Genomic DNA, 13,581 nt, shown 5'->3' on the forward strand with positions numbered 1-13,581 from the left:
AGATGAGGGGTTTTATCTTTCGAAATTCAATTCAGAACTATCAGCACAACCGTCTTCATGCCACCATGGGTATTCAGCCGCTGAATCAGAATCTCCATCTTTGCACAGCGCCCATGTCCTTTTGCCTCTCGAAAGTGATCTCAAACGCCTTTCATGCCGTGTCCAAATCTTCCCTGAAAGACCGCCGCGACTTTTTCCAATATCCAGGCCCAAAACTCCACGCTGAAAGCACATTTTCCGAAAATCAATCCAGACCATTCGCCGAAAGTCCAGACCCGCACTGCGCGCCTGACCGCACATCATCCACTCATCTCTGTGGCTGTGCCCTCCTCGAAATCCTCGCCGTCCGATTCTTCGCCCGGCGCCTCCGTGTCGCTGTCGTCCTCGACTTCTGGCTCCAGCCCCGGGATGCTCTTCCACTCGTTGTAATCACCCTCCATCCACCTCTTGCTCCTGGGCAGGTCGTACGGGTCGAACGGAAAGTACCCGTCCAACTGCAGCGAGTCGTCCCCAAGCTTCGCCGAAAGCGCCGTCTCTCTTTCTTGAAGACCTCCGTAGAGAACCGCCGACGACACTGTCCTGGAGAGGCGCAGCTTCTTGTTCGTCTCAACAAGCGGGAACACGTAGAGGAATTGGAGGTGGTGCGCAATACGAGCGAATTGGCCCACAATCGCCGGCGAGCACACCTTGAGCGGGTTCAGCTTGGAGTAAATGTTGCGCATCAGGTTCTCCTTGATGCCAGGCAGCCATGTAAGATCTCTCCCCTCCAACAAAAGCTGGTCGTCGTCCTCAAGATCGTCCGTGTCCCCAATAATCAGCTCCCGCCAGCGGAAGCAGAAGATGTAGATGAGTGCCTGAGCCATGCCGTAGTAAGTTGCGTAGCGACGGAGGTCCGGCCCTTTGCATTGCGATTCATGGTTGACGCGGAAGTTGTCCAGCTGAGCACCAAGGACGTAGAAAACATCCCTGACCGTGGCAGTCGGGATGTGCGCTCCTCGGGAAATGAAGCTCGCGAGGTAAGCAGATGCCGTTAGGCGCATGATTTCCGGGCGTGTCCGGTCAAAGGCCATGGAGGCACAAGCCCCGGTGAATCGATCAATATATTTTGTTGACATCTGTCCATAGTGGAACAGCAAAAACTGCGTGTGCCTGGAACGATACGTCGGAACAAGGGTGTTGGTGAACTGCGAAATGAGAAGCTCCCATGTGTTGTCGGCATCAACGACGGTGCCCTTGACGAATATCTGATGATAGTACTCAAAGAGCATGTCGATCATGGCGTCAATCTTGCCAACAGACTCCCTCACCTTCTTCAGGCGCTTTTCGTCAGTCGGCTCATCCAGACTGGTCACCGACTCATCATCGCTATCTTCTTCAGACATATCGTCGTCGTCTTCAACAATCTTGGCCTCCTCATTCTGGTTCATGGCGTCTTCGACGAGCCTCTCTTCTATGTCGTCATCCAAATCCTCCATGTCGACTTGGATCTGCACATCTATTTTGACAAGTCTTTCAGTGATGAGTGCGAGAATAGCGCCCTTGAGCTCCGGTGCGTAGCTGGTAATCTCCAAAAGGTTTTGGGTATAAAAGACGTGGACCTTGGTGGAGTCGGCGGCAAAAGGAAACGACGCGGCCAGGATGTTTGAGAGGACACCGCTGGCGGAGGGTATAAGCTTGAGGATGCGCTTGAGGGCTTCGTGCACGCGTTCGCGCAGCTGCGGCCTCGTCACAGGGGGATCGACCGAATGACGGATGGCAGGCGATGGCACTTGAGAAAGTTAGCGCCTGGCACATTGGTTGTGCGGCACGGTAACTTACGCTCCACGAAGTATTTGACAAGCATCTGCAGGACCTGCGAGGTATATCCACCCTGTGCAGAGATCAAGCTCCCCAGGAGCGTGACGTACAACCTCTTGAACGATTCATCCCTTGCAAGCCACTGGCAATCCAGGACGGCGTGGACAAGCCCGGAGCAGTTTCTGCCAAGCAGATTGACGCTGCCAATGAGCGCAATGACATATTTGTTGAGCAGCTTCGTGGAAGGCGCGTCGGAAGCGGAGGGTCGCGTTGCGAAGAGAGCTTTGATTTGGTCGTAGTCTGTGCTGTCCCCGGAAATGTGGTTGTCGATGGCGCGACGGACTTCCTCTCTGATCAGATCCAGACCCTTCTCGTCGTAATCCTCGAGGACGTGGACTTCAATCGCCGGATCGAACGACACTCTGGCCCTCTTGGGTGCGTGGACGGATAGTTCGGGCTCTGGTTCGTCGTCTGAGGATTCAATTTGCTTGCGTTTGCGGCTGATGTTGGCGATGATGGCTGGGTTGGCTGAGCTGGCGGGGGGCGACGGCAGGGCCGCGACGGGTGCAGCGAGCGACACCATGGCTCAAAGGCGCATGCCGCGATGTGGAGAGGATAAGAAAAGAGAGGGTCGCGGCGGAGGAGAGGTATGCAAAGTGGGCTTAAGCGAGGCTAACACAGGCGTGAAGGAAGTGCAGGTGTCGCGTGTGGAGTTTCGGGGCGGGCGTGGAGTGCCCGATGAGAATTCTGGCTGCCACAGCAGTCCGTGCGTTGGCGCCAAGCACCAAAATGGATGATCCCGCGTCTCCCTCTCCCTCTGTTGCGTCATGAAGTCTGCTTCAGTTATATCTCCAAGGCTGTCATGCTGAGCCATACTGACTCACTGGCACAGCTGTCATCACTCTTCTCCAGTGGGTGCAGACCAATGAGGGATTCCGTTAAATCTATCTGACAGATGAAGCTGCACCAAAGACTCATCGCCCTTAGCAACGCTGCTTTCCTAAGCCAAAAATATTTCGGATTGCTCTGATTGGAGACTTAATTGCCACAAAGGCTGTTTAGGCGCGCTCTTGTCGCGTATGCAAACCTCTCACGCGTCCGAGTCCGACCGACAAATTTTCTCCGCCCCACCGTGCGCGACCTTCAACATCAGCAAAAAGTTCTCCTCAAGGACAAAAGAACGATTTAAGGTCCTACCCGGGATCGAACCGGGGTTATGAGAATTCTCTGACGTCTCAGAATCTCATGTGCTAGCCACTACACTATAGAACCTCGAATTGCGAGTTGTGTTAATCTAATCTGCTTGAAACATTTATAAATGCAACAACAAAAACCAACAGCAGCGGATCTAAGCTATCATCAGCGATTGGTGTACACAAGATTGACAGTTGGCACTGTTCCCAGCGCAGCTAGCGTGGGTCAAGTGTGCAGTTGGACGTAGCAGGGTTTCGCGTCCCGACGTCCGGGCATGTCCTAGCGCGACTGGGGTTGACTGTTTGTACCACTGAGCAGTCATTCATCGATGATATCTAGCTGGGTAGAGGTGCAAGATCAATCAGAGAGGAACATCTGAGCGCTGGAATAGGGACAGCGGAGACATGAGAGACCAGGGCGCAGGATGGCATAAAAGAAACCTGGGTAGTGATGCCCTTTTCCCAGAGTCTCGTGGAACTCGGGCCAGCCGGCATTTCTTTGCTGCCATGCATGCACAAGTTGTTCATGCCTCAACGTACAATCGACACAGTTGTTGTGGCAGTCAACCCCTGAGTCAAGAAGCAAGACAACGAAAGCAAAGAACCGCGGATGACGTACACATCCTTGGACACCGTGGGATATCCTCGGGCAATTCAAAGGTTAAACGCAGGTCGGTGGACAGATACTGCCCCAAGCTCATGTCGAGACAGCGTGCATGGCGGCGGCATGCCGAGTTGAAAAGGCAGAATAAGTCTCGACACGACCTCAAGATCGTATTGGCCCACGTCAACAGCCACTTGAAGCAAATGCAACATTCATACCAAATGCAGCAACCTCTGAATCGCAGGAGGCTCCACTGATGACGGTCAGATGTGCGGACGGACGTCGTCGAAGGCGATGGAAGGAAGGGTGGTCGATGAGTCGGGCGCAGACAAGGAGAAGACAAGCAGAGACGATGAGAGACGGCAGCGGAAACGGGGCATCTGCCAGCAAGACAACAAGCGACTTATTAAGACGGCGGTTCGCGAGAGTAAGCACCCGGCAGCGGGCCGGAAGAGAGGCATCCAGGTAGTCAGCATTCCAGTGACGTCGTCAACGAGCGAGACAGCGGTAAACAAGGGCGGAAATGACCCCGCGCGCTCGTCAGCGTAAAGGCAATCTTCAGCCGTGGCAGTGTGAATGCTTGGCCCCCCCGCAAAGGGCGGATGACGAACAATGGAAAATCGACGTGCTGATGAAGATGGACTAATGATTTGGCAGCGCGAGAGAGAGGGCGCAAGGAGCATGGCTCTTTGGGATTGGTAAGGCTTTGCTAATCAGTCAGCGCGCGCGCATCGCCCAGCGACGATACCTACCACTCGAAGCGCACGGATCATGCCGCACGCGAACGTCCAGATTCCAAGGCGAGTATATAAAGACATGGCGGGCTGGAATTGATGCGGCTATTTACAAGCACACAGCCTTTCCTCGTCTTTGTTTTTTTGATACCCCCCAGTTGCCAATACCACAGCTACCACCATGGCTCCCAAGATCGCCATCATCTACGTGAGCTCCCCCTAGTTACCCCGCTCAAGCTATACGAGCTCCAATTGAGCTGCCAAATACTGATTCTTGTGTCTCTGGCCAGTACTCCATGTACGGCCATGTGAAGCAACTCGCATTGGCTGAGAAGGAGGGCATTGAGGCCGCTGGTGGCTCTGCAACCCTTTTCCAGTACGCAACCCGTCAACACTGAATACAAGGCCTGTGTCTAACGATTTGACAGGGTTGCCGAGACCCTCCCCCAGGAGGTCCTGACCAAGATGCACGCTCCCCCCAAGGATGAGAGCATCCCGGTCCTTGAAGACCCTGCCGTCCTCGAGCAGTTTGACGGCTTCCTGTTCGGCATTCCCACTCGCTACGGAAACTTCCCCGCGCAGTGGAAGACTTTCTGGTACGTCTGGCACGAGCAACGCCACTAGCTAAACATTTCGATGCTCATTCTATCTCCAGGGACAAAACTGGCGGCCAATGGCAAACTGGCGCCTTCTGGGGCAAGTACGCCGGTCTCTTCATCTCGACGGGCACGCTCGGCGGCGGCCAGGAGACGACGGCCATCTCGGCCATGTCGACCCTTGTGCACCACGGCATGATCTACGTCCCGCTGGGCTACAAGACCGTGTTCCCCTACATGGCCAACGTCGAAGAGGTTCGCGGTGGTTCGCCCTGGGGAGCTGGCACCTTTTCCGCCGCCGACGGCTCGCGCCAGCCTTCCAAGAACGAGCTCGAGGTGGCCAAGGCTCAGGGCACCGCCTTTTACCAGACCCTCGCCAAAGTGGCGTGACTAGATGGCAGCGCGGCGGGCGCCATTGAGAATGGCGCGGGCAAGAAGGAGGACAAGCCCATTGGTGCTGTTGCCTCCCCTGAGACGCAAAAGAACACTCCTGCAGGTGGTGAGCCAAAGGGCAAAGCCAAGTCTGAGAAGAGCGGTCCTTGCGGTCTTCCTACTAAATGCGAAGTAATGTAATTGGAAAAATCAAACAAATATTCCTGGAGAAACTCTGCCAGTTTTGGTGAAAGATCTACATGCAATCGTGCTGGCTCCATGAGGACTGAAAGACTATCAAATCCCGTGAGGGGCGGGCTAAGCCGAAAGGAAATACTACCTCAACAACCTCCTCGATACGACCAAGGAACGCAAGTAGGTGCCACGCCCATCGAAACGTGCACGATGATGGTTTAGACAGAGATTCATAACCGAAACTTCCCGTGGCTCTTTCCATGCTGCCAGCGCCCGCATGACATCTCGAACAAACCCTTGGCGCATGTCCGGATATTCCAAGACAGAGTCTATTCGATTACCGCGGAGAGAAGGCTGCAGGATTGGAGATCTACCGGCTTGTCGTACAGCGGCAAAATTTTGACTGAAAATAGTTAGGATTTCGGGGCGGAGAGGGAGCAAGGAGTCGAGTTGCCTAGGCAAAGGCTCTTGTAGCCACCAAACTTGGCTGCTGCAGTCGTCATTCAGACGTGTCGGAAAACGACCAGCACGCACGCTGACGCTGGATGCACAGAAAGACCGCAGGGAATAATATTCGCCACGTTGAATTGGATAGACTTTCGCAGGGCACCACTTTCTACGCCCTCCGTGCCGTCGACCAGATTTTGCGGGCAATTCTCCTAATTATGAGACGACGAATTGGTCTGTTGGCCCACCATCTCCTTGATGGTCTGCTCCAGGGGCTTCGGGATCCTCCCGTGCTTCTCAAGCAATTTCTCCAATATGGGATCCTTGTTTTCGGCCTCGCCGTCGACGATGGCGTCGTACGTCTTGGCCCACCAACGAATGTAGCTCGGCTCCAGGTCTCTTTCGATGTAATGGCGTTCGTGCTCCTGGCGGCCAACCGTCTTGACTGCCAAGCGAGGGCCGTCGCCGTCGCCCCTGGCGTTGGACACGATTGCGGCGATTTCGTTCAGACCGTGTGCATTGTTGGTCGTGGAGAGGGACACAGTAATTCCAGAATAGCGGGAGGGCTCGTCTGTCAGAATCATCGCCGTGCCGAGGCCCAGGTCGTCAATGGCAGCCCAGCTGATGATGCCGTCGCCAGCCAGGACGATTTCAGATCTTTTCTCCGTCGGCAGCTCATAGTAGTGGCCTAGATACAGCGGCCACGACTCGTTGTACAGCCCCTCGCGGATAATGGTGAAGCCCGTGTCGGTGAGCATTTGCAGGAACTCTTCGGTGCGGTTGTGGGCCTTCATGACGCCGCTCTTGCTATTGCTCTTGAAGCCCAGGGAAGTGTAGTAGATGTGCTTGATTCCCGCGGAGCGCGCAGCCTGCACTGCGGCAAAGTGGTGAGCCTCTCGCCCTTGTCCATACGGCGCGTCGTCGAAATCCATGCTGATCCGCGGCGTCGATACTAGCAGCAGCCGCTCGCCGCCCGCAAACGCCGCTCGCATCGAGTCCGGGTCATCGTAGGAGGCCTGTCTGACTTGGACGCCGCGCGCTTTGAAAGAATCCCAGTGCTGCGATGAGGGGCTCGAGGATGTCGAGACCACAATCTCGTGAGGCGGGACCAGGTTGTATTTGAGGAGGTTGTGCAAAACGGCGCCACCCAGCTTGCCCGAGGCGCTGGTGATGACCAACTTTGGCATGGTTTGTACTGGAAGGTGGAAAAGTGTTGGCACGAGAAAGGGGATGTCTGTCTTTTCCTGATTTCAAGATGATCGGTTGCACCGATGGCATTACAAATCAGAGTGGATCAAGCCCACCAAGACTTGGGTTACATGGAGGAAGGGCTCCTTCTCCATACGCTCGGAGAAACCAAGTCCGTCTCCCGTCTCCCGTCTCCCGCTCCCGTCTCCCCGGAATCAGTTGACATGCGTGTCCAGAACGGCGAGATTCCTTCTAGGTTTGTGGAGAAGGAAAGCTTCACAAAAGCCCACAGATAGGCCAGAGCGTCCAGGATGCTGAGTCCATTGTGCGGAAGACGTGAAGCAAGAAGGGAATCCGCCGTGAAACCTACCTAGCTGTCCCGGTCAAGAAACTGGCCACTTTGACGTGCCTTTGCCGTCCCGTAAACCCTGGGATCAAGAGATATTGGTGTGCTCGCTCGGAATCTTCGAAGCCGATCTTACTTAAGAATACTCTTTCGACGGGCTGGGCTCTTTCGATTGTAGAATCCGTAATCGTCTCGAGGTGCAAGACAATGCATGGTAGCAGATAGTCGTATGATCTGCCGTATGTTGTTCGAATAAGGTTCAGAATCCAACTATCTGTATTTGTCGGCGTTCTAGAACCGAGTGAGACGCTTCGGCGCCGTGCAGCGGCCGTCCGGAACGCGCGCGGCGGACAAAGTTGGCAAACGATCGAGAATGCCCGCGATAGGCCGACATGGCCGTCGGAGGAGATGGGAAATGGGGGAGCTTCGAGAGCGCCGGGAGCTGTCAGGCAGAGCCGTCCGGGTGCAGACGGCCTGGTGACGCCATACTGAGGGCAACTTTGCCGTTATCGATACGACGCGAGCTTTGGCACGGCCTCTGTTTTTGCGGGCAGGGTCCAGCATCCCGCATCCATCGTCACGTCGCACAGCATCACCACTTCCAGACAATCGACCCTCCGCCATGGCCGACGCGAACAATGAGCACCTCGTCCGCTCCGACGATCCGCAGCATCCGGCCAACCTCATCTGCGAATTATGCCGCAAGTTCTACACCTTGGGATGGGTACGTCGATCTCTCCAGCTTCGCGACATCGCGCCGTCGTCTTCTTCTCCACCACCACTCAATCCGGGACAATTCGACAGACAGACCATGGCTAATGTTGCTCTCCGCGCCACAGGTGACCGGCACCGGTGGCGGCACGTCAATCCGCCATCACGACCACATCTACATCGCGCCATCGGGAGTGCAGAAAGAGCTGATGGCGCCGTCCGACATGTTCGTCATGGACTTCAACTCGCGCGACTACCTGCGCAGGCCGACGTCGCTCAAGCCGTCGGCCTGCACGCCGCTCTTCCTGGCCGCCTTCACCAAGCGCGGCGCCGGCTGCTGCATCCACACGCACTCGCAGTGGGCCGTGCTCGTCACGCTGCTCGTCGAGCGCGACTTCGGCGCCGACGCCTGCTTCGAGATCGAGATGATTGAGCAGATCAAGGGCATCCCCAAGGGCTACGGCAAGCAGGGCTACCTCGGTTACTTTGACAAGCTACGCATCCCGATCATTGAGAACACGGCGCATGAGGAAGATTTGGCCGAGACGCTGGAACAGGCCATGGAGAACTATCCCGATACGTATGCTGTGCTTGTTCGGAGACATGGCATGTGAGTGCCTATCTTTCTTTTCCCCCTTTAAATTCCCGGGTCCAAGAAATGGGATTGACGCCAGCGTGCAGTTACGTCTGGGGAGACAACGTTCAAAAGGCAAAGACGCAGTGCGAGAGGTAAGCTACTCCGCGTATACAGCCAGACAGCCCAGGTGCTGACAGCTCCATGCACAGTTTGGACTACATCTTCCAGCTTGCGGTAGAGATGAAGAAATTGGGACTTCCGTGGACAAAATGAAAGCGTCGGTGGTCAACTGCGATTATACCCGACCCTGTGATAGAGCAAGACGCAATAAATACGCTATGTTGTAGACTTTATTTGGTGCCTTGTGCTTCGTGCAGCTCCACCGTCCCTTTACTCGTCGTTTTGCGAGCAGGCGAGAGCGACTTCAAGTCCCATGGAAAGCGTTTGTTTACTCAATCAGTACCAGTGGCTTGATATTAGGACTTGTCGAACCGGGGGCATAACGTTTGGACAAGTACAGACGTAGAACTGGGTTGAACCTTGCAAGTCTCGATTGATTTTCAAAGTCCTCAATTGATATTCGTCCCGGTGTTCAAGTTGTTGACTGCCATTTGGTAGCCCTGCCTCATCCATTCGAGGTGTTCCTATTTACAGTAACCCCCCACGAGTCCGTCCAGCCTAGGATAGTGAGATGACGACATCAGTCTCTTGCGCCCTGCGTTCGCTCGCAAGCAATGTCGCAGGCAGAGGGCTGACTGAAAGCGAGGGAGTGGCTCCAAGAAAGTCAGGAAAGAAAGGAAAGAAAAGAAGGAGGAACCACAAAACTATTTATCCGCCGTGGTATTGCTTTTCATCGAAGCTTCGAGGGGAGCAGACCTGGAACAACAGGCTAGCAATGCCAGAAGACCTCGACCGCGACCTCATCATCGTGACTTTCGTCTGCCCGCTAGCATCCGCTCATCGTTAAAACCAATTTGCCGTCAAATTCAAGCAGCAGCAACCTCTTCGGCCGGCTTGTCCTGGCCCTTGGAGGCGTCGGCGGTTTCTTCAGCATCCTCCGTGGGCTTTGCATCTTCCATGGCGACGTCTCCCTTTTTACCTTCTTTGGACTCGGCTCCAGCAGCGGCTGGGGTAGAAGAGATCTCGGCGTCGTCCTTCATCTCAACCTCCTTCGAAGCTTCCTCAGCCTCAGGCTTGTCCTCGTCCATGGCATCACCGCTCTTGGCGTCTTCGGCCTTGGCCGGCTCGACGGCAGGAGTAGCCTTGTCGCTGCCATCCTTCTCATCATTCGCTCCCGCCTTGGTCTCGGCGCCGCTCTCCTCCTTGCTCTCGACACCGTTGACCTTGGCAGATTGCTCAGGGGTAGCGGTAGCAGTCGCCTCACTCAGGCTCTTGTTCCATGCGCCCAAAAGTTCAGTAGAGCGCTGCTTGAACTTGTAGACTTCCTCCTTGGGGATCGAATCGAGCTTGATGATCGCCTTCAGAACCTTGTTGATCTTGGTGTCCTTGATAATGGCCGCCTCGAGATCTCGGTAGGCCTCCAGTTGGTTGAAATAATCGGACATTTGATCCATCTCCTCAGCCTGAGGAACTTGCGAGCGGGTCAAGAAGCCCTTTTGGAGCCGGTGACGCAGGTAGAGAACTGTGTTGCGGATTAGCCTCGAAGCAACTCCATGAAAACGTGACGTCGGCTTACTGGCTTTGGAACGCTTCTCAAATTGCTGAGCAGGCGTCAAAACCTCTTCGACCTTGGGCGTCTCCGAGCCGCTGTCGGCCTTCTTGGCCTTCGCTGACTTGGCCGGCGTCTTCTTAGGTTTGCTGGCCGAGGCATCGGAAGGCGTCTTTGGGCCATTGACCTTGAGCTTCGTCTTCGGCGTCTTAGCAGGCTGTCCAAGGTCATTCCTCGCTGTGAGTACAGTGATATGACGAGACATACCTTGGGGGTGTCGGCCTCGCTGTCAGCCTCCTTCTTGCGCTTCTTTGAAGTCTTCTTGGCGGGGGTCTCAGCGTCAACCGCATCGTCATCCATCTTCACATCTTCGTCGCCGGCGCTCGCTTTGCTCTTGCGCTTGTCCTTCTTCACTGACTTTTCGGCCTTTTCCGCCTTCTCAGCCTCCTTGGCTGCCTTTTCGGCCTCTTTGGCCGCCCTCTCCTCAGCATCCTTGGCCACAGCCTTCTCGTGGTCCATCAACAAGTTCTTGAAGTAGTCAAGATCGTGGTTCTCGGAAGTGACTTGCCAAGCCTCCCAGAGTGCCTTGCTCCTCTTGCCCTGCTCTTCGCTTGCGACTTGCTTCTTGACATCGTCCATGTCGAGCAGCATCAAGTCTGTGTTGACTTGCCAAGCACTGCGATCCGCGTTAGCATTTCCTTGTGGAGCTCAGAGGTCAACGTACAATTCGTTCGTGCCCAAGAACATCACTGGGTACCGGCGATCGCGTGCGTTCTTGCCACCATCCGCGAAATCCTCACGATAAGTGCCATCAGGGCGAATGGCGCTCACGGGTCGCTTGTTGAGGAGCGATTCGGGGAGCATTCCCTCGTCGCAGATGATGACAGGCCAGGAAGCGTATCCCTTCATTCTGGCCCACCAGTACTCACCTGGCTTGACCGAGAGGTTCAAGTTGGGCATAGACTTTTTCTTGTTGAGCTTCTTGTTCTTATGCTCGGGCACACCACCCGTGGACTTCCGTTTGCCATTGGACTTGGCAGGCGCTGATGCGCCATTCACGCCAGCTGTGGTGTTTCCGCCAGCATCAGCTGAAGTCCAAACATGTCAGCGAGCATGCGCGATGCGATACGTCTGACGGTTTGACCTACCCTCAGCCTTCTCATCCTCCTTCACTTCAGTGTTATCCGCCTGCTCGGACTCGGACTTCTCCGCGTCGGGCTCTGACTTGGTGGTATCTTCCGTCTTTGGTTTCGCTGGATTGAACATGCCAATTAGCAGCCGCGCGACATGTTGTGATTGTCACAGTCTCACGTACCTTCTTCAGATGGCTCAGCTGCTGCCTCCTCCTTGGACGCAGCTGTGATGCCATCGCCTGGCGCGTCGTCGGTAGTAGTCTTGACCGCAGCGGGCGATGTAGAGGGCTTCTCAGGCTTCGGCGAGGTCTCAGCAGCAGCGGCAGTCGGTTGGTCGGCCATTGTGCCTGGGGGAAGACCGTTGCACGACCGGGGCAGGAGTTGGGTTCGACGGCGACGCGTGTACCGGGAGGTGGGGAGCGTAAACACGGCTCGTGGACACTAGGCGCGACGAGGCTTGTGTCGCGGTGATGCTGTGGTAGGGATGGTGGATGGAAGGCGATGTGGTTGATGGAAGGAAGCAGTCGTGGTGGAGTGGAGCGCGCGACGTTGGTGTGCTTTTAAGAATGGCCGCCCAGAGCTTGACGGAAAATGTGTGGCTTAGTCAGGCGGAGGAGCACGAGTGTCGGTAGGCGCGCCCTGAGGCGGACAGCGATCGCAACAGCAGCCTCACCACCACCAGATAGCTTCCAAAGAAATGGAGGAGGGTGTAGCGTGCGATGCTCGCTCATGCAGCAGCACCTTTCTGCTTGTTCACGGCCAAACGGACGTGTTCATGGCGTGACGCGCGTGTAGGCCTGGCCGATCGGGACGGTCGCTTGCGCTGAAATGGACGCATCCCCCAACACAGCGCCCGAGCTTCCCGCGATTGCGCAGACTGAAGCCCAAGACCTCGAGATTGCGATTCGACCTCTGAAGCCTGGTTGGACGAATCATACGTCGGTGGAGGAGAGAGACCAATTGCGTGCAGTCATACGCTTCCAATTTCGTCCCAAGCTCTTTCTCCAGGTTTCCGTTCCAGCGTCCGATCGCTCCGGAGAGTAGCCCTAGGAGAATGACCACGTCGATAACCTGCATCCGCAGCTGCGAGCGACATTGTCGTCTTTCCAGACAATGAGTACGCGGAAGCCGCAGAGCAGCTAGGAAAAGAAAGTTTGTCAACTCAAGTACCAGTATCTTAAGCTGATGCCTGTGCTGAGGCGCTCTCCTGACGAGAATCCATGGAATTTGCTGTTGATGACCGCTGTCTAGAACCTAGACTGCGTTAGCCCCTGATTGAACAACGCTCGGCTTTCTAAAGATCGAATCCCGCCAGATAGAATCCGCGCGTGTGAAACTTTCAAACTACCTTTGGATGAGCCCCGTGAAAACATTGTCAGTCTTGAGCTCAAGGAAAGATTTGAATGAAGAAAGATGGCCGAGCGGTGAATGGAAGCTTCTGGAGCAGACCCCACAGTCTCATGTGACCCACGAAGATCCAGGGTGGACTACCTGTGGCCAGGGTTGAGAGAGGGGCTGCCGAAGAGCATGTAGAATATCGCTCAGGGCCAGAAATCTTGAGTCCAGGCTTCCAGAGCCTACGAGGTAATGACCGTGGGAAATAAATCCGAGTCCTCACGGATAAGAAGCATTTGCGAGTAGCAAGTGCATTTTGCAGACTGACGAAAGATAAAGGCCAACCAAATACGGAAGAGTTGAACAGGAAATAGAAATTCGAATTGCACAGAATACCCAAGTCCTTTTGGGTATGCTGGAAAAGAAAAGACGGGCCAAGCTTCAACAGCTTGTGGTGTTGGAGCGCGTGGAGATGTGAATAAGTGACAATGGACGAATGAAACCATCCCTTTTCCAAAGTCGTTGACGACGAGGAGGATGTGGGAATACTTTTGACGGAGGGAGATGGCGCTCGTAGAACTTTGGGATTGACGAAATCGTTTACATCGACATGGGTGAAGGACAGTCGGACCTGGAGAAATCCCACAATGTCTATTGGCGCGTCCAGAAGTTTTGCCCACGCTA

The 13,581-nt window shown here is 55.2% G+C and overlaps 5 protein-coding genes and 1 non-coding gene across 6 annotated transcripts; 2 read left to right on the forward strand and 4 right to left on the reverse strand.

The window, feature by feature from the left end:
• Window positions 1-39: 39 nt before the first annotated feature.
• On the reverse strand, window positions 40-2,601 carry J3D65DRAFT_615915 (ribosomal DNA transcription factor Rrn3). The gene is made up of 2 exons (XM_066799390.1): window positions 1,819-2,601; window positions 40-1,768 (listed from the first exon to the last, which is right to left on the reverse strand). The coding sequence occupies exons 1-2, from the start codon at window positions 2,378-2,380 to the stop codon at window positions 300-302; spliced, it is 2,031 nt and encodes a 676-aa protein (XP_066657559.1). The 5' UTR covers window positions 2,381-2,601; the 3' UTR covers window positions 40-299.
• A 384-nt stretch (window positions 2,602-2,985) lies between these two features.
• J3D65DRAFT_t43 lies at window positions 2,986-3,069 on the reverse strand. Its single transcript has one exon. It is a non-coding gene; the product is annotated as a tRNA-Gln (tRNA).
• Window positions 3,070-4,509: 1,440 nt separating this feature from the next.
• On the forward strand, window positions 4,510-5,497 carry J3D65DRAFT_549708 (flavoprotein-like protein; the record flags this gene model as incomplete). The annotated part of the gene is given in 5 exon segments (XM_066796966.1): window positions 4,510-4,536; window positions 4,619-4,704; window positions 4,757-4,924; window positions 4,984-5,310; window positions 5,326-5,497. The coding sequence occupies 5 exon segments, from the start codon at window positions 4,510-4,512 to the stop codon at window positions 5,495-5,497; spliced, it is 780 nt and encodes a 259-aa protein (XP_066657560.1).
• Window positions 5,498-5,863: 366 nt separating this feature from the next.
• J3D65DRAFT_242203 (uncharacterized protein) lies at window positions 5,864-7,553 on the reverse strand. The gene is made up of 2 exons (XM_066794765.1): window positions 7,493-7,553; window positions 5,864-7,375 (listed from the first exon to the last, which is right to left on the reverse strand). The coding sequence occupies exon 2, from the start codon at window positions 7,123-7,125 to the stop codon at window positions 6,151-6,153; it is 975 nt and encodes a 324-aa protein (XP_066657561.1). The 5' UTR covers window positions 7,126-7,375; window positions 7,493-7,553; the 3' UTR covers window positions 5,864-6,150.
• A 463-nt stretch (window positions 7,554-8,016) lies between these two features.
• Window positions 8,017-9,304, forward strand: J3D65DRAFT_615925 (Methylthioribulose-1-phosphate dehydratase). The gene is made up of 4 exons (XM_066799391.1): window positions 8,017-8,196; window positions 8,312-8,793; window positions 8,865-8,912; window positions 8,970-9,304. The coding sequence occupies exons 1-4, from the start codon at window positions 8,095-8,097 to the stop codon at window positions 9,031-9,033; spliced, it is 696 nt and encodes a 231-aa protein (XP_066657562.1). The 5' UTR covers window positions 8,017-8,094; the 3' UTR covers window positions 9,034-9,304.
• Window positions 9,300-11,738, reverse strand: J3D65DRAFT_615931 (uncharacterized protein). The gene is made up of 5 exons (XM_066799392.1): window positions 11,578-11,738; window positions 11,154-11,517; window positions 10,697-11,105; window positions 10,457-10,646; window positions 9,300-10,402 (listed from the first exon to the last, which is right to left on the reverse strand). The coding sequence occupies exons 1-5, from the start codon at window positions 11,693-11,695 to the stop codon at window positions 9,747-9,749; spliced, it is 1,737 nt and encodes a 578-aa protein (XP_066657563.1). The 5' UTR covers window positions 11,696-11,738; the 3' UTR covers window positions 9,300-9,746.
• Window positions 11,739-13,581: the final 1,843 nt, after the last annotated feature.

This window comes from Phyllosticta citribraziliensis (assembly GCF_038025025.1).
Source record: "Phyllosticta citribraziliensis strain CPC 17464 chromosome Unknown J3D65scaffold_3, whole genome shotgun sequence".
Lineage (NCBI taxonomy): Eukaryota > Fungi > Ascomycota > Dothideomycetes > Botryosphaeriales > Phyllostictaceae > Phyllosticta > Phyllosticta citribraziliensis.